Source organism: Mus musculus, chromosome 12 (genome assembly GCF_000001635.26).
Source record: "Mus musculus strain C57BL/6J chromosome 12, GRCm38.p6 C57BL/6J".
Classification (NCBI taxonomy): domain Eukaryota; kingdom Metazoa; phylum Chordata; class Mammalia; order Rodentia; family Muridae; genus Mus; species Mus musculus.
Window position 1 is genome coordinate 115,731,705 of NC_000078.6, and position 20,064 is coordinate 115,751,768.

Genomic DNA, 20,064 nt, shown 5'->3' on the forward strand with positions numbered 1-20,064 from the left:
GAACTAACCAGTACCCCGGAGCTCTTGACTCTAGCTGCATATGTATCAAAAGATGGCCTAGTCGGCCATCACTGGAAAGAGAGGCCCATTGGACACACAAACTTTATATGCCCCAGAACAGGGGAACGCCAGGGCCAAAAAGGGGGAGTGGGCGGGTAGGGGAGTGGGGGTGGGTGGGTATGGGGGACATTTGGTATAGCATTGGAAATGTAAATGAGCTAAATACCTAATAAAAAATGGAAAGAAAAAAAAAAAAAGAAAATGAACTCGCAACATACCCAAACTTATGGGACACGATGAAAGCATTTCTAAGAGGAAAACTCATAGCTCTGAGTGCCTCCAAAAAGAAACTAGATAGAGCACACACTGGCATCTTAACAACACACCTAAAACTCTAGATTAAAAGGAAGCAAATTCACCCAAGAGGAGTAGGCGGCAGGAAATAATCAAACTCAAGGGTGAAATCAACAAAGTGGAAACAAGAAAAACTATTCAAAGAAGCAACCAAAGTAGGAGCTGGTTCTTTGAGAAAATCAACAACATAGATGAACCCTTAGCCAGAATCGCTAGAGGGAACAGGGACAGCATACTAATTTAAAAAATCAGAAATGAAAAGGGAGACACAACAACAGATCCTGAAGAAATCCAAAACACCATCACATCCTTCTACAAAAGACTATACTCAACAAAACTGGAAAACCTGGATGAAATGGAAAAATTTCTAGACAGATACAAGGTACAAAAGTTAAATCAGGATTAGGTTAATGATCTAAACAGTCCTATATCCCCTGAAGAAATAGAAGCAATCATTAGTAGTCTCAGAACGAAAGAAAGCCCAGGACCAGATGGGTTTAACAATATGAATTAACCAGTATCCCGGAGCTTTTGACTCCAGCTGCATATGTATCAAAAGATGGCCTAGTTGGCCATCACTGGAAAGAGAGGCCCATTGTTCTTGCAAACTTTATATGCACCAGTACAGGGGAACGCCCGGGCCAAAAATTGGGAGTGGGTGGGTAGGGGAGTGGGGGGGAGGGTATGGGGGACTTTTGGGATAGCATTGGAAATGTAAGTGAGGAAAATACCTAATTAAAAAAAATCTAATTCCAGTTCTTCACAAACTATTCCACAAAATAGAAGCAGAAGGTACTCTACCCAATTCATTCTATGGAGCTACAATTACTCTGATGCCTAAACCACAGAAAGACCCCACAAAGATAGAGAACTTCAGACCAATTTTTCTTATGAATATTGATGCAAAAATACTCAATAAAATCCTCACAAACTGAAACCAAGAACATATCAAAACAATCATCCACCCTAACCAAGTAGGTTTCATTCCAGGGATGCAGGGGTGGTTTAATATATGGAAATCCATCAATGTAATCTACTATATAAGTAAACTCACAGACAAAAACCACATGATCATATCGTTAGATGCGGAGAAAACATTTGACAACATCCAACACCCATTCATGATAAAAGTCCTGGAAAGATCAGGAACTTGAGGCCCATACATAAACATGATAAAATCAATCTACAGCAAACCAGTAGCCAACATCAAAGTAAATGGTGAGAAGCTGTAAGCAATCCCACTAAAATCAGTCACTAGACAAGGCTGCAAACTTTCTCCATACCTATACAACATAGGATTTGAAGTCCCAGTGAGAGCAAATCGACAGCAAAAGGAGATCAAGGGGATACAAATTGGAAAGGAAGAAGTCAAAATATCACTTTTTGCAGATGAAATGATAGTATATATATAAGTGACCCTAAAAATTCCAACAAGAACTGCTAAACCTGATAAACAGCTTCAATGAAGTAGTTGGATATAAAATTAACTCAAACAAATCAATGGCCTTTCTGTAGACAAAGGATAAACAGGCTGAAAAATTAATTAGGGAAACAACACCCTTCACAATAGTCATAAATAATATAAAATACCTTGGGGTGACTCTAAGGAAGTGAAAGAACTGTATGATAAAACTTTAAGTCTCTGAAGAAATATATTAAAGAAGATCTCAGAAGATGGAAAGATTTCCCATGCTCATGGATTAGCAGGATCAATATAGTAAAAATGGCTATCTGGCCAAAACCAATCTACAGATTCAATGCAATCCCCCTCAAAATTTCAACTCAATTATTCAACGAATTAGAAAGGGCAGTCTGCAAATTCATCTGGAATAACAAAAAACCTAGGATAGCAAAAACTCTTCTCAATGATAAATGAACCTCTGGTGGAATCACCATGCCTGACCTAGAGCTGTACTACAGAGCAATTGTTATAAAAGCTGCATGGTACTGGTATAGTGACAGACAAGTAGACCAATGGAATAGAATTGAAGACCCAGAAATGAACTCACAAACCTATGATCACTTGATCTTTGACAAGGGAGCAAAAACCATCCAGTGTAAAAAAAGACAGCATTTTCAACAAATGGTGATGGCACAACTGGCAGTTATCATGTAGAAGAATGTGAATTGATCCATTCCTATCACATTGTACCAAGGACAAATCTAAGTAGATCAAGGAACTCCACATAAAACCAGAGACACTGAAACTTATAGAAAAGAAATTGGGGAAAATCCTCAAAGATATGGGCACAGAGGAAAAATTCCTGAATAGAACAGCAATGGCTTGTGCTGTAAGATCGAGAATGGGCAAATGGGACCTCATAAAATTGCAAAGCTTATATAAGACAAAGACACCATCAATAAGACAAAAGGGACCCCAACAGATTGGGAAAGGATCTTTACCTATTCTTAATCAGATAGGGGACTGATATCCAATATATATAAAGAACTCAAGAAGGTGGACTCCAGAAAATCAAATAACCCATTAAAAATGGGGCTCAAAGCTAAACAAAGAATTCTTACCTGAGGAATACCAAATAGAAGAGGAGTACCTGAAAAAATGTTAACCATCCTTAATCATCAGGGAAATGCAAATCAAAGAAACACTGAGATTCCACCTCACACCACTCAGAATGGGTAAGATAAAAATTTCAGGTGACAGCAGATGCTGGCAAGGATGTGGAGAAAGGGGAACACTCCTCCATTGTTGGTGAGATTGCAAGATTGTACAACCACTCTGGAAATCAGTCTGGCAGTTCCTCAGAAAATTGGACATAATATTACCCGAGGATCCTGCAATAACTCTCCTGGCATATATCCAGAAGTTCCAAGTGGTAATAAAGACATTTGCTCCACTATGTTCATAGCAGCCTTATTTATAATAGCCAGAAGATGGAAAGAATCCAGATGTCCCTCAGCAGAGTAATGGATAGAGAAAATATGGTGCATTTACACAATGGAGTACTACTCAGCTATTAAAAAGAATGAATTTATGAAATTCCTAGGCAAATGGATAGACATGGAAGGCATCATCCTAATTGAGGTAACCCAATAACAAAAGAACTCACATGATATATACTCACTGATAAGTGGATATTAGCCCAGAAACTTAGAATACTCAAGATATAATTTGCAAAACTTATGAAACTCAAGAAGAACGGAGACCAAAGTGTGGACACTTTGCGTCTTCCTAGAATTGGGAACAAAACACCCAAGGAAGGAGTTACAGAGACAAAGTCAGGAGCTGAGATGAAAGGATGGATCATCTAGAGACTGCCATACCCGTGGATCCATCCCATAATCAGCCTCCAAATGCTGACATCATTGCATACACTAGAAATTTTTGCGGAACGGACACAGATATTCCTGTCTCTTGTGAGGTATGCCGGGGACTAGCAAACACAGAAGTGGATGCTCACATTCAGCTATTGGATGAATCACAGAGCCCCCAATGGAGGAGCTAGAGAAAGTACCCAAGGAGCTAAAGGGGTCTACAACCCTATAGGTGGAACAACAATATGAACTAACCAGTACCCTCCAGAGCTCATGTCTCTAGCTGGACACATAGAAGAGAGCCTAGTCGGCCCTCATTGGAAAGAGAGGCCCATTGTTCTTGCAAACTTTATATGCCTCAGTAGAGGGGAATGCCAGGGCCAAGAAGTGGGACTGGGTGGGTAGGGGAGTGGGGGGAATGGTATGGGGGACTTTTGGGATAGCATTGGAAATGTAATTGAAAAAAAAATACCTAATAAAAAATGAAATAAAAAAGAATATGAATGTAATAAAAATGATAAAGTAAGATAAAGGAAAAGCAAACAAATAGGTATGGAACAAAACAAACAGAAGAAACATATGTGTATGCAGAGATACAAGTACACATGTTTTTTGTTGAATAAGAAACATGTCAATGAAGGTGGTCACTGGTGAGGAGAATCACAAGGTTTGGAGAATTTAAGGTGTATCCAAACAGCCTCACTTTATTCATAGACAGACCTTTACAAAGCAGAAGAAATCTAGGCAACAGAAATGCAGTGAACTAGGAAAATTGATGCTGTATCAGTTGAGGTCTATATTATAAAAAAGATAGTGTTTGTAGGGATCAACACTGAGACTGGGATCACACACCTATGTGTGTGGGAAGCCACATGTGCCATTGCAGGGTGGTGCTGGCTTCTGCTGGCCACCACGCACACATAGGCAGTAAAGTTCTTTTGCCAAGATGAACTTTTGAGAATTAACTAAAATTAACCAATCATATGAGAGAGAAGTTAACCAATCAGATGAGAAACAAGTTAACCAATCAAATGAGAGACAAGTTAACCAATCAGATGTAGGCATGCAAATGAGGTGGTAAGCATAACCTAAGCACAACCAATCCAGGTGTGAGACACGCCTCTCCTAGGCCTATATAAGCAGCACCAGTTCTGGGGTTGGGGGTCTCTTCACCTCTGCAATCAAGCTCTCCCAATAAACTTCTGCAGAAGGATCCTGTTGCAGCAATGTTCTTGCTGGCAAGCCAGGGCGCGTGCAAGAAGTGGTGCCAAAACCTGGGAAAAGAAACATCTTCAGGCAAGAGCGAAGACCCCCTGCTACAGGGAGGATTCAGAACTGCATCAAGGAGAAGGAGCAGTTAATAAAGTGTTCCCATAAAACAGACTGCTGAGAAGGATCCGACTGCATGGATTCAGAACTCTTCAGCTGAGGAACGGTGGTATCAATAAGTCTCCCAAATTGATCCCCCAGTTAAAGGGGGATGTGTTTTTTAAGAAAAAGGAAAAGAAAAGGGAGGAAAAATAAAAGGAATCAGTGATAAAGCAAAGGAAATGGTGAAGGAAAGGAAAAGGAAAAGGAAAGGAAAGAAAGAAAGGAAGGGACAGAAAGGAAGAAGAGAAGGGAGAGAGAGAAGAGAAGGAAAGAAAGGATTGAGACGATAAGGTTCCCAGCTTTGGGACAAGTTAAGGTTCATGAGTTATGCTTTTTTCTCCCGTTGACCATTTGTGGGTAGGTCTGATAGTTTTGGTCTTGTTTGTTCTGATATATGGACTCTGTTACTGTTTGAAACTGTGTGTAGAGGCAGTCAAGGCAGGTCAGAAAATCCTTACAGAGCAATAAGAAAGTATGTTGGAAGAGGAGAAGGGCTTAAAAAGAAAAAAGAAAAAGAAAGGAGACACAGTGTTATCAGGTGGACAGAAAGAACAAAAATAAAAGAGCCGAGGCAGAGGAGGAAGGCGAATTAGCTTTTGTGCCCTCTCCCTGTGCCTCCCCGGCAGCCACCTATAATAGGACCTTCTGTTCAGAGGTTTGGAGAGAGGTTAGATTCTCCTTGCTTGGATGTCCTATTTTCACCGACCAAGCAGGGCAGAGATATCATGAGCCTCTAGATTTCGAAGTAATCAGGAATTCGGCTAAGTCTGTGCGGACGTACGGCTTAACTGCCTCCTATACTGTGGCTCAAGTAGAGGCCTTGAATAGACACTGCATGATTGGGCAGTCTTGGTGAAGGCATGCTTTTCACCTGGGCAGTATTTAGTTTGGAAAGTCTTCCTTATTAAATTTTCAAATGAACAGGCAGCAGCTAATTCTGCTGCAGGAAATCCAGCATGGGATAGGGATATGCTGCTTGATCAAGGTCGCTTTGCACAACAGACAGGATATCCAGTGCAGGTGTTTGAGCAGGTGACTCAGATTGCCATAAGGGCGTGGAAATCATTGCCCACCTGTGTTGACAGTGTTGCAGAACTCCAGAGACACAATGAGGCACTGAATCAGGTAAGAGAGGTGCGCTCTCAATTGGTTTGGGAGAGAGGGTCTGTTTATGTGTTTCCCCAGGATCATCAACAACAGCTGTGGATCCTAAAACAGCTGACAAGAGCAATTCAAAACAAGCAGAGCTATGAGGATGTGGATGTTCCTGTGGCTGGGGGTGCTCCCGCTAGTGAGAACTGAAGAGCTCTGTGTTCCTGAAACCATGCCTTTGATGCATTCGGGTGTTTCCTCAATTCTTTACATCTAATGCCAGATTTTAAGCCTTAATGGAACTCGAATAGAACCCATCATTGTTGGTAATTTTACCTCTTAGCTTACCTCTGCTTTTTCTTACTTTAAGAAATGGGTGGGAGTGATTTTTTTTGGTGCTGCCATATGCTGTGGACTGGTGTTCATGCTCTGGTTGGTATGCAAATTCAGAACCCAACAAAAACGTGACAAGGTGATTATAACTCAGGCACTTTTAGCTATCGAAAACGGTGCCTCCCCTGAACTTTGGTTATCTATGCTCAAGAATTAGTCGGCATCTGAGTTCTCTGCTCTTGCACCCCACGGATTTATGGATCCATTGCACAGGGATGTGAGAGACTCAACGATCATTGAACAGCCCTTAAACATCGCTGAGGTTCCCTCATTTCACGTGATAGGGTGATCATGATTTCCCCAATATTTCATTTTTTGGCTGGCCTCTTTTGCAGAGTTCGCCCTAGGTCATTTAGAAGTTACTATCACACAGTACTGTGGTATCCAGAGACAGGCAACTTTCCTCATGCACAGACCAACCTAAGATATGGGGCCCGGTGGCGATAGGGTTACCCTATGATGAGTAAGGCTGTGACATTAGAGGAACGACCTAAAACAGGAGCCACGGCAGATAGACATAATTGCACAGGCCTAGACCAGCCTCATTTTATTAAAACAAAAAGTGGGAGATGTGGGAAGCCACATGTGTCGTTGCAGGGTGGAGCTGGCTTCTGCTGGCCACCACGCATACATAGGCAGTAAAGTTCTTTTGCCAAGATCAGGTTTTGAGAATTAACCAAAATTAACCAATCAGATGAGAGACAAGTTAACCAATCAGATGAGAGAGAAGTTAAACAATCAGACGTAGGCATGCAAATGATGTGGTAAGCATTACCTAAGCACAACCAATCCGGGTGGGAGACATGCCTCTCCTAGGCCTATATAAGCAGCACCAGTTCTGGGCTTGGGGTCTCTTCCCCTCAGCAATCAAGCTCGCCCAATAAACGTGTGCAGAACGATCCTGTTGCAGCTTCGTTCTTGCTGGTGAGTCAGGGCATGCGCAAGATATGTGCATCTCAGGACCTACCTCAATTAACAGTCATAAACATTGTGTTGTTAAAGGAGTTCAATGAAAAGAGATTTAATGATATTTTGACCAACCAACAGATATATTTACATGTCTGTGCATTCTGATTTATATATATTTCTCTCCTTGTAAGAGACTGGAATTTCAGCTGGAACAAGCAACAAGAGTTAAAACACTTGAGGTCACTAATTACTTAAGACTATGGAGCAGTGTTTGTTTTCCCAAATGTTGTTGTTTTGCATTTCATAGATCAAATTCCTATTATACATTATTCCCAACAATTTCAAAAAATTTCTGGGCACTCAGGATCCAGTGATAATTTTATCATGCATAAACATATTTTAATTATTTTATTTTAATTATTTTAATGAATAAGAAACATGTAAATAGAGGTGGTCACTGGTGAAGTGATTCACAAGGTTTGGAGAACTTAAAGTTTATCCAAACAGCCTCATTTTATAGATGAATAAAGCTGACAAAGATACTATAGGACAGTGAGGAGGAGGTGATAAATGGACATTAAAAAATTCAATTTCTTCCTAAAAGAATTAGAAAGGGCAATTTGCAAATTCATCTGGAATAACAAAAAAACTAGGAGAGCAGAAACTCTTGTCAATAATAAAAGAATCTCTGGTGGAATCATCATGCCTGACCTAAAGCTGTACTACAGAGTAATTGTGATAAAAACTGCATGGTACTGGTATAGCAGCAGACAGGTAGACAAATGGAATAGAATTGAAGACTCAGAAATTAACCCACACACCTATGGTCACTTGATCTTTGACAAGGGATCTAAAACCATCCATTGGAAAAAAGACAGCATTTTCAACAAATGGTGCTGGCACAACTGGGTGTTAGCAGGTAGAAGACTGCGAATTGATCCATTCTTATCTCCTTGTAAATAGCTCAAGTCTAAATGGATCAAGGAAATCCACATAAAACCAGAGACACTGAAACTTATAGAGGAGAAATTGGGGGAAAGCCTCGAAGATATGAGCACAGGGGAAATTTTCCAGAATAGAACAGCAATGGCTTGAGCTGTAAGATAGAGAATTGACAAATGGGACCTCATAAAATTTCAAAGTTTCTGTAAGGCAAAAGACATTGTCAATAAGACAAAAAAGGTCACCAAAAGATTAGGAAAGGATCTTTACCAATCCTAAATCAGATAGGGGACTAATATACAATATATACAAAGAGATCAAAAAGCTGGACTCCAGAAAATCAAATAACCCCATTTAAAATGGGGCACAGAGCTAAACAAATAATTTTCAACTGAGGAATATTGAATGGCTGGAAAGCCCCTGATAAAATGTTCAACATCCTTCATCATCAGGGAAATGCAAATCAAAACAACCAAGAGATTCCACCTCACACCAGTCAGAATGGGTAAAATCAAAAATTCAGGTGACAGCAGATGCTGGTTAGGATGTGGATGGAGAAAGAGAAAAAAATCCTCCATTGTTGGTGGCATTGCAAATTTGTAAAACCACTCTGGAAATCAGTCTGGCGATTCCTCAGAAAATTGGACATAGTAATACCAGAAGATCCAGCAATACATTTCCTGGGCATAAACCCAGAAGATGTTCCAACTAGTAATAAGGACACATGCTCCACTATGTTCATAAGCCTCATTTATAATAGCCAGAACCTGGAAAGAACCCAAATGTTCCTCAAGAGAAATGGATACAGAAAATGTGGTACATTAACACAATGGAGTACTACACAGCTATTAAAAACAATGAATTTATGAATTTCCTCAGCAAATGGGTGGATCTGGAGGGTATCATCCTGAGTGAGTTAACCCAATCACAAAAGAACTCACATGATATGCACTCACTGATAAGTGGATATTAGTCCAGAACCTTAGAATACCTAAGATACAATTTACAAAACACATGAAACTCAAAGAGAAGAAGTCCAAAGTGTGAATACTTCGCCCCTTCTTAGAATTGGGAACAAAATACCCATTGAAGGAGTTGCAGAGACAAAGTTTGGAGCTGAGACGAAAGGATGGACCATCCAGAGACTGCCCCACCTGGTGATCCATCTCATAATCAGCTACCAAATGCAGACACTATTGCATATGCCAGCAAGATTTTGATGAAAGGACCCTGATATAGAGTTCTCTTGGGAGGCTATGCCAATGCCTGGCAAACACAGAAGTGGATGCTCACAGTCAGCTATTGGATGAAACACAGGGCCCCCAATGGAGAAGCTAGAGAAAGTACCCAAGGAGCTGTGGAATCTGCAACCCAATAGGTAGAACAAAAATATGAACTAACCAGTACCCCCAGAGCACATGTCTCTAACTACATATGTAGTAGAAGATGGCCTAGTCAGCCATCATTGGGAAGAGAGGCACCTTGGTCTTGCACTCTTTCTATGCCCCACTACAGGGGAACACCTGGGCCAAGAAGTAGGAATAGGTGTATAGGGGATTAGGGTCGGGGTAGGGTATAGGTGACTTTCAGGATAGCATTTGAAAAGAAAAATGAAGAAAATACCTAATAAAATATTGGAAAAAATACAAATTCTGATCAAGTCTAAGGATTAATGTTCCTTTTTTTTAATTAGGTGTTTTCTTCATTTACATTTCCAGTGCTATCCTAAAAGTCCCCCATACCATCCACCCCCCACTCCCTTACCCACCCACTCCCACTTCTTGGCCCAGACATTCCATTGTACTGAGGCTTATAAAGTTTGCACGACCAATGGGCCTCTCTTCCCACTGATGGTCGATTAGGCCATCTTCTGATACATATGCAGCTGGAGACACGTGCTCCGGGGGGTACTGGTTAGTTCATATTGTTGTTCCACCAATAGGGTTGCGAATCCCTTTAGCTCCTTGGGTACTTTCTCTAGCTCCTCCATTGGAGGGCCCTGTGATCCGTCTGATAGCTGACTGTGAGTATCCACTTCTGTGTTTGCTATGCCCTGGCATTGTCTCATAAGAGACAGCGATTTATCTTTCTGTCATCTCAGTCCCAGTGCAGCTTCCTGCTCCTCCAGGGTTTCTGACACACTCGGGATGTGGTTACAACACTGTGTCTTCGTGTCTTGCACAGAAATAGACCGCAGAGTCTTCAGATGTCAATCTACTAAGCTCCATATAGACTGTGCTGGAGGATTTGTCCGCAGTCAATGTGGCCTTGTCCTTGAATTTCTCATTGTACTTTATACTACCACTTCCAGGGTAAAACCACCCAATCCACTCAAGACCCTGTCCAGACCTCTGCTTTACCCAGTGTATAGTATACTCAGTGAAGGTGTAGCCAGAAGCCTTGCAGGACAGCTTCACTGATGCCCCGGGTTTCACCAGCTCAGCTCCAGACTGCTGCAGCTGGACCTGGGAGTGGACACCTATGGGAAGAAAGACACAGTGGATGACATTGTCATCACAGGCCCTGTCTCCATTTCAGATTTGGAACTGGTGAACCCACTTACCTGCAGTTACTGACAGGAGGAAGAGAAAGACCCAGCACCATTCCATGGTTTGAGTCAGTGTCTTCAGTGACTGTGGAGAGGATACTGATCATGGGTTGTTTTCAGCTCGTGGACATCCCTGTATTTACTGCCATAGATTCAATGAATTTGCATATTCATGAGCAGGGCACATCTTAGGTAAGAACCTAGTCCATCTAGAGATGGACTAGGGAGAAAGGACTGAAAATGATCATGGGTCAGGGAGCAGGATGCTCAGGTCCAAATCATAATCCTCTCTGAGAAAATGCATCCCAAACACTTTCCCTGAGCCCTGGACAGATGTTGTGGATGTAACTTCAGGGAATAAGCTTTCAATAAATATTTGGCCTGAGTCTCTTGCTCCAATTTGAGAAAATGTTATCACATGGATTTAGAGATTGTGCTTTGTGATGATGATGATGATGATGATGATGATGATGATGATGATGACGATGACGATGATGACAAGAATGATTATCATGATGATGGTTTTGATGGTAAATTCCAAAGATGGCTGACTTTAGAGAATTAAAACCCTTTTTCACATATGTGGAAATAATATCTGCCTTTAGACAGGTTACATACTTCAAAATTCACTAAAGTGACTAGAAGTACATGTGTTTAAAATATTCACACATCAATGATTATTACACCACTATCATGATTGACTTCATTATAGACATAAACTATAGATGTCTGTACAAAGGATTTTATCTCTAAGGCATGGATTTCATATATATGTATTTTTGCCAGCAATTTACATTGATTTTGAAAAAGTAAATGCAGTAAGATATAACTATATAAATTAAGACAATGTCAAAATTAAAAATAAGAAATGTGACTTTTTTGTTTTGTTTTTCCAGACATGGTTTCTCTGTGTAGCCCTGGCTATCCTAGAACTCACTCTGTATACCAGGCTGGCCTCAAACTCAGAAATCTGCCTGCCTCTGCCACACAAGTGCTGGGATTAAAGGCATGGGCCCCTACTGCCCAAGTTAAATGTGACTCTTATTAATAACTCATATTTTTCATATTTATAGACAACTATGTATGCAAATACATCATGATGTTCCAATTGCCTAGTAGAAAAAAAAGGGAAAATAGGAGGACTAGATGTTACAGGAGAAATATGCACAGTGTACAAAATACTCCTGTATGAAAATTCTATATATTTGTAACATTGTTTTATCTATATTTCATAAGGAGTTTTATTCTTTAAACTTTTCAACCATCTATGACATATGCTATGATCAACCACCACTCTCTGGACTCTCACCACAGATCTACCACCACTAGGTTCCTGCTTTCCCATTGGAACATTCCAATAAGTCTCTTACTTAACATTCTGACCTCTTCTGTTCCATTAAATAATGACACAATGAGGTTAATTAGTACTACCTATATATACATATATAGGGTCATCACTAGTAAAGAGTGAACCTGCCATCAGTCATCAAATGTCAAAAGACGTCCAGCTTGCTGTGGTTCCTCAACAGCACCTCCCTTATGTGTTGAATTTTTTAAATTGTTACGTTATTCTTAGTGGTGATAGCAGGATACACCTGCACCAAAGGGGACATATTAACCTCAGAGGATGATTTTTTTACTTCAATGCTCAGGGATTTAACTGATGTCACTAAGCTTGCCAGGAGACATGTCTATCTGCTCAGTCATTTCAAGGTCTCTCATGTGGTAATTATCACTGTTTTTTTTTTAATATGCATCTGTGCTGGTAAATATAGCTACTGAGAGTTCATGTGTACACTAAGAACAGTTAAATCCCTGGAGATAAGATTTCCTATCCTTTAACCCCATTCTCTGAATCTTACATTCTTTTTCATGTTTTATGATGGTCTTTGATTCATGGGTGAGAAGTTGGTATCATTGAATCACCTGTTGCTGAATACTCTGACAATCTTTCTCAACACTCTAATGACTCCTCAATGTCTGCATCAATCATTACAGAGAACAAAATGAGCCTCTGTGATCAAGGCTCAGACAATATGTTGGGTATGAACATAAATGTTTATAAGGCAGTTTGACAACATGACCATTAGCTATATAACTGAGGTCTGCTAGGGCCTATATTATCTCTAAACATGGGCTTTAACCACACTTACCTGGGATGAAGATTTTCCTATGAAAATTGGCCAAAAAATAATAAATAAAATTATGTAGTTACCCAGCAATAACAGTCTCACACATCTACTCAAATGATTCTACTACTTATTGTAGAGATGCTCATACATTCATGTTCATTTATACATATACAAAGTGATTATTACTCAATGATAAAACATGAGTTATATGAACTATCAATATATGGAAAATAATACCCAACATTTTACTCATGTCCGTGAGACAAGTGCTTCAAGTTCTAATTCATAAGTGTTCCAAGATTTCAATGTTGAGTATGCTGTTTGTAATTCTAGAAGCTAAGAGACTAGAATTGGAACTTTAGAGTATAAGGAATTTACAAAGATGATACAGTAAAATAGAGATGAAATATGAGAGTAAAACGTTTAAAATTGAGCAGATTATAAGAGTCATAGTTGTTGCAGGACTCCAAGGAAAGAGTGTCTTCCAGTCACAATGGACTCATGCACATAAGAATTCACAGAAACTGTCGCTGCAGGCACAGAGCATGAACCAAGTTAACCCTGATAAAATCCCCAACTTAGAAAAATGAAATGGACACAGGATCTCAGCCCTTACTTGTATGTAAAGGAATGCCTAGTTTTCTCCAGGGGAGTCTCATAAGGGATGTAAAGTACAATTAATCATGAGGACATGCTTAGCAGTAGAAAGCAAAAATACAAATAAAAAAAGAAGAATTCAATGGTGTTTTTGCAGACTTTTTTTTCTAATATTACCTCATTCCACTCCTATTGTCTCACTTATGTTTAACTATATATCATGGCTACAGAGTTTTTTTTTTCTGTTGAAACTTAATTGTATTTTAATGTTCACCAGAAAGTTAACGCTTAAAAAAAAACTTGTCCAAACAAAATTGTTGGAGAACAGTTGCATAAAAATAGAAAAATACTCAATTTATATAAAGTCCAAGTTTTCAAATTATCAGAATAGTTTAAGGCTTAATCTTACAGATTTTCTTTTTTTAATTTTTAATATTTTTTATTATGTACTTTCCTCAATTACCTTTCCAATGCTATCCCAAAAGTCCCCCATAACCTCCCCCCACTTCCCTACCCACCCATTCCCATTTTTTTGGCTCTGGCGTTCCCCTGTACTGGGGCATATACAGTTTGTGTGTCCAATGGGCCTCTCTTTCCAGTGATGGCCGACTAGGCCATCTTTTGATGCATATGCAGCTAGAGTCAAGAATTCCGGGGTACTGGTTAGTTCATAATGTTGTTCCACCTATAGGGTTACAGATCCCTTTAGCTCCTTGGGTACTTTCTCTAGCTCCTCCATTGGGGGCCCTGTGATCCATCCAATAGCTGACTGTGAACATCCACATCTGTGTTTGCTAGGCCCTGGCATAGTCTCACAAGAGACAGCTATATCTGGGTCCTTTCAGCAAAATCTTGCTAGTGTATGCAATGGTTTCAGCGTTTGGAAGCTGATTATGGGGTGGATCCCTGGATATGGGAGTCTCTAGATGGTCCATTCTTTTGTTACAGCTCCAAACTTTGTCTCTGTAACTACTTCCATGGGTGTTTTGCTCCCAATTCTAAGAAGGGGCACAGTGTCCACACTTTGGTCTTCATTCTTATTGAGTTTCATGCATTTAGCAAATTGTATCTTATATGTTGGGTATCCTAAGTTTTGGGCTACTATCCACTTATCAGTGAATACATATTGTGTGAGTTTTTTTGTGATTCTGTTACCTTACTCAGGATGATGCCCTCCAGGTCCATCCATTTGGCTAGGAATTTCATAAATTCATTCTTTTTAATAGCTGAGTAGTACTCCATTGTGCAAATGTACCACATTTTCTGTTTCCATTCATCTGTTGAGGGGCATCTGAGTTCTTTCCAGCTTCTGGCTATTATAAATAAGGCTGCTATGAACATAGTGGAGCATGTGTCCTTTTTACTGGTTGGGTTATCTTCTGGATATATGCCCAGGAGAGGTATTGGAGGATCCTCTGGTAGTACTATGTCCAATTTTCTGAGGAACTGCCAGACTGATTTCCAGAGTGGTCGTACAAGCTTGCAATCCCACCAACAATGGAGGAGTGTTCCTCTTTCTCCACATCCTTGACAGCATCTACTGTCACCTGAATTTTTGATCTTAGCCATTCTGACTGGTGTAAGGTGGAATCTCTGGGTTATTTTGATTTGCATTTCCCTGATGATTAAGGATGTTGAACATTGTTTCAGATGCTTCTTTGCCATTTGGTATTCCTCAGGTGAGAATTCTTTGTTCAGTTCTGAGCCTCACTTTTTAATGGGGTTATTTGATTTTCTGGAGTCCACCTTCTTGAGTTCTTTATATATATTTGATATTAGTCCCCTCTCTGATTTAGGATAGGTAAAGATCGTTTCCCAATCTGTTGGTGGTCTTTTTGTCTTATTGACGGTGTCTTTTGCCTTGCAGAAGCTTTGCAGTTTCATGAGGTCCCATTTGTCAATCCTTGATCTTACAGTGTAAGCCATTGCTGTTCTATTCAGGAATTTTTCCCCTGTGCCCATATCTTCAAGGCTTTTCTCCACTTTCTCCTCTATAAGTGTCAGTGTCTCTGGTTTTATGTGAAGTTCCTTGATCCACTTAGATTTGACCTTAGTACAAGGAGATAGGAATGGATTGATTCACATTCTTCTACATGATAACAACCAGTTGTGCCAGCATCATTTGTTGAAAATGCTGTCTTTCTTCCACTGGATGGTTTTAGCTCCCTTGTCGAAGATCAAGTGACTATAGGTGTGTGGGTTCATTTCTGGGTCTTCAATTCTATTCCATTGGTCTACTTGTCTCACTATACCAGTACCATGCAGTTTTTTTTTCCATTTTTTATTAGGTATTTCGCTCATTTACATTTGCAATGCTATACCAAAAGTCCCCCATAGCCACCCACCCCCTCTCCCCTACCCACCCACTCCCCTTTTATGGCCCTGGCGTTCCCCTGTACTGGGGCATATAAAGTTTGCGTGTCCAATGGGCCTCTCTTTCCAGTGATGGCCGACTAGGCCATCTTTTGATGCATATGCAGCTAGAGTCAAGAGCTCCGGGGTACTGGTTAGTTCATAATGTTGTTCCACCTATAGGGTTGCAGATCCCTTTAGCTTCTTTGGTACTTTCTCTAGCTCCTTCATTGGGGGCCATGTGATCCATCCAATAGCCGACTGTGAGCATCCACTTCTATGTTTGCTAGGCCCAGGCATACTCTGACAAGAGACAGCTATATCAGGGTCCTTTCAGCATAATCTTGCTAGTGTATGCAATGGTGTCAGCATTTGGAAGCTGATTATGGGATGGATCCCCGGATATGGTAGTGTCTACATGGTCCATCCTTTTATCTCAACTCCAAACTTTGTCTCTGTAACTCCTTCCAAGGGTGTTTTGCTCCCACTTCTAAGGAGGGGCATAGTGTTCACACTTCAGTCTTCATTTTTCTTGAGTTTCATGTGTTTAGGAAATTGTATCTTATATCTTGGGTATCTTAGGTTTTGGGCTAATATCCACTTATCAGTGAGTACATATTGTGTGAGTTCCTTTGTGAATGTGTTACCTCACTCAGGATGATGCCCTCCAGGTCCATCCATTTGGCCAGGAATTTCATAAATTCATTCTTTTTAATAGCTGAGTAGTACTCCATTGTGTAGATGTACCACATCTTCTGTATCCATTCCTCTGTTGAGGGGCATCTGGGTTCCTTCCAGCTTCTGGCTATTATAAATAAGGCTGCTATGAACATAGTGGAGCATGTGTCCTTCTTACCAGTTGGGGCATCTTCTGGATATATGCCCAGGAGAGGTATTGCTGGATCCTCCGGTAGTACTATATCCAGTTTTCTGAGGAACCGCCAGACTGATCTCCAGAGTGGTTGTACAAGCCTGCAATCCCACCAACAATGGAGGAGTGTTCCTCTTTCTCCACATCCACGCCAGCATCTGCTGTCACCTGAATTTTTGATCAGAACTGAACAAAGAATTCTCACCATGCAGTTTTTATCACAATTGCTCTGTAGTAAAGCTTTAGGTCAGGCATGGTGATTCCACCAGAGGTTCTTTTATCCTTGTGAGGAGTTTTTGCTATCCTAGGTTTTTTGTTATTCCAGATGAATTTGCAGATTTCTCTTTCTAATTTGTTGAAGAATTGAGTTGGGATTTTGATGGGGATTGCATTGAATCTGTAGATTGCTTTTGGCAAGATAGCCATTTTTACAATGTTGATCCTGCCAATCCATGAGCATGGGAGATCTTTCCATCTTCTGAGATCTTCTTTAATTTCTTTCTTAAGAGACTTGAAGTTTTTATCATACAGATCTTTCACTTTCTTAGTTAGAGTCACGCCAAGATATTTTATATTATTTATGACTATTGGGAAGGGTGTTGTTTCCCTAATTTCATTCTCAGCCTGTTTATTCTTTGTGTAGAGAAAAGCCATTGAATTGTTTGAGTTAATTTTATATCCAGCTACTTAACTAAACCTGGCTACAGAGTTTTGATTTTTATTACCCTCTCTCTCTCTCTCTGTCTCTCTGTCTCTCTGCCTCTCTCTCTCTCTCTCTCTCTAGCTTGCTCTTTGTTGTTTTTGTTTTATTTTTAATCCCCCTTTAAAGTTCTTTCTCTCTTTTTACTTTCTTTCTTTTTGCTTACATTCAGAAAAAAAACGGTGTGTAATTTCATGTATTTGTTGATAGGAAGAATCTGGAAATAGTTGGGGGTGATGAAATCAGTTATTAGAATAAATTGTAACACTTTTTTCAAAATGTTATAAAAACTTAAAAAACCCAGTGAGCATAAATCTGTGAACTGTTTACCAAGGAAACTTTACTGTGTTTGAGCATAGAGAATCACATGTTAATCACCACATTGCAGATCAGTTAGTACATTTAAAAATACACACACACACACACACACACAGAGAGAGAGAGAGAGAGAGAGAGAGAGAGAGAGAGAGAGAGAGAGAGCAGAGTCCCCTACAAATCCTTCTCACCTCTCTATGGGGATACGTGGCGTCATTCTGCCATCTGCTGGTCATGGGCTCCCATGAAAATAGGTTTCTCATTACTTAAACTGAAGTTGCATTGTCTGTCTTAAGAAAACACTAATTCATGTAACTTCAGTGTTTACAGAGATCCACTGAAGAGAGAAATGGCTTTAGTTTCCCTGGAGATGATGATTTATGCATTAGCGATTTTAAGTTGTGCCAATATTACTATAATGTATCCCTTGAAATCAGGTTCATCCTTGCTGATAGTTGGGTCCAGCTCTTGCAGTTCACATTTCTATAAACATAATGACAGTAGAGAACAGGCTCTTTCCTGATGTTGTAAGACTACACCTGGATCAGAGCACCTGTGTTCAGAGGTAAAACACTCACCCTACATTGTTTAGTACACACAATAATGGTACACAGAAGTGAAACTGTACATGTAAACAACTAAAATGTTGAAGCAGCTCAGGACCTGGATGAACACTCAGAAGCTGAAACAGCTTTGAAATTATTGCTAAAATCGGCCTGTATTAACAACATGAAAAGTTAGTGAAAACTCTTTTAGCTAATGAAAAATAACCATCTAGATGAAAGGTCTGACTCCTAGATATCAGCAATGGGAATCGCTTCACTGTGTGTCAGGACTTCACGTGGTCTTTTTATACATGAACTCTTAGCAGCTATAGTTAACAACATAAAATCTGAATAAACCAAGACAGTCAAAATAAAATCACACGTATAAGTGAAATATCTGAGTAGCAAATGTGTTTACTGTAAGTTTAACCATATAAATTTGATTGCTTAGATCTACACTGTAGAATGTGAAATTTGGATTTCATATATTTTCCTCTCAGGTTATTACATCCAACTTCTTGCATGTTTTCTCTGCTTTCCCCACTAAACAAAGTGTAACCATATTTTTAAAATATTGCAACATAATGGTGAGGGACTTTCAAGAACACAGACCAAGTTTTGTATCTATTGGCATTTGATAATTGATGCTGAAAATGTTCTCATTTTTCCTTCGGATATATGCTAGGTATTACTTATGTACTAGTGAATGACGCACATATGTATATATATGCAGCACTGATTGGACTCTCTATATTTTTACTTAATGAAATAAAACTTGTCAGTTAGTTGGGAGAGATTTATTGGAAGTTCCAAAACGAATCCAGAATGTTATATTGGGGCACATATGATTCTGATATATTTCATACATGAATAAAAATGTCAAAGAATAAACTCATTCTGAAAAATAAAAGTAACAACTTAACATATGGTTAGAATTTTCATGGAAATGATTATTCCACACTGTGCATTATTCTCCCATAATTTCTACTCTTTCATTTCTTGACTCTCCCATTTTTTATTAGGATAGACACTTTCATTTATACACTATAATGCATTGATATACATAATTGCATACAGGAATGCAATATCTAAGAAATACTAATGAGATATTCATATTTTATCTACACATATTTATAATAAAATTAATATATGAGAATGTTCATGTCATTAACACATCTGTGGCTGATGATTCTGTAACCATTCTCACCACTTTGACCACTCATGAATGTCTGCATCAATGAATAAACATTGAACACAGAAACTTCTTGACTAAGGCTGAGAGTAGCACTAATCTATTATATAAATGTAAGTATTTATAACACATTTTGAAATCTTGAACTTCCGCAATACAATTAGGATCATTTAGGACCACAAATCCAATATGAAAATTGTTAGGGATTGCATAAGAGTCGTGCACTAATAGGTACATCTTACCTGAAGTCTGATATTGTAGGCTACAAGGTTAGACACAGTATAACATCACTGGTGTCTTTGTACTTCTTCTAGACTGCATAACATTGTTCTATATTAAAAATGGTAGCAGGTAGAATATCCTAATGAGTAGAAGGGTCCTGTACCATAGTCCTTAGCTAAGGGTGAAATGTAGAATAAATCTGACTAAGACCAAAAACTCTAGACACAACACATGCTGCCTAGGAAAACAATTCTCC

The 20,064-nt window shown here is 39.5% G+C and overlaps 1 gene segment (V, D, J or C) and 1 further gene; both read right to left on the reverse strand.

The window, feature by feature from the left end:
* Positions 1 to 20,064, reverse strand: part of Igh (immunoglobulin heavy chain complex) — a 2,751,187-nt gene that overhangs the window by 2,472,937 nt on the left and 258,186 nt on the right.
* Ighv1-71 (immunoglobulin heavy variable 1-71) lies at positions 10,501 to 10,802 on the reverse strand. The segment is given in 1 exon segment: positions 10,501 to 10,802. A coding segment is annotated over 1 exon segment (302 nt).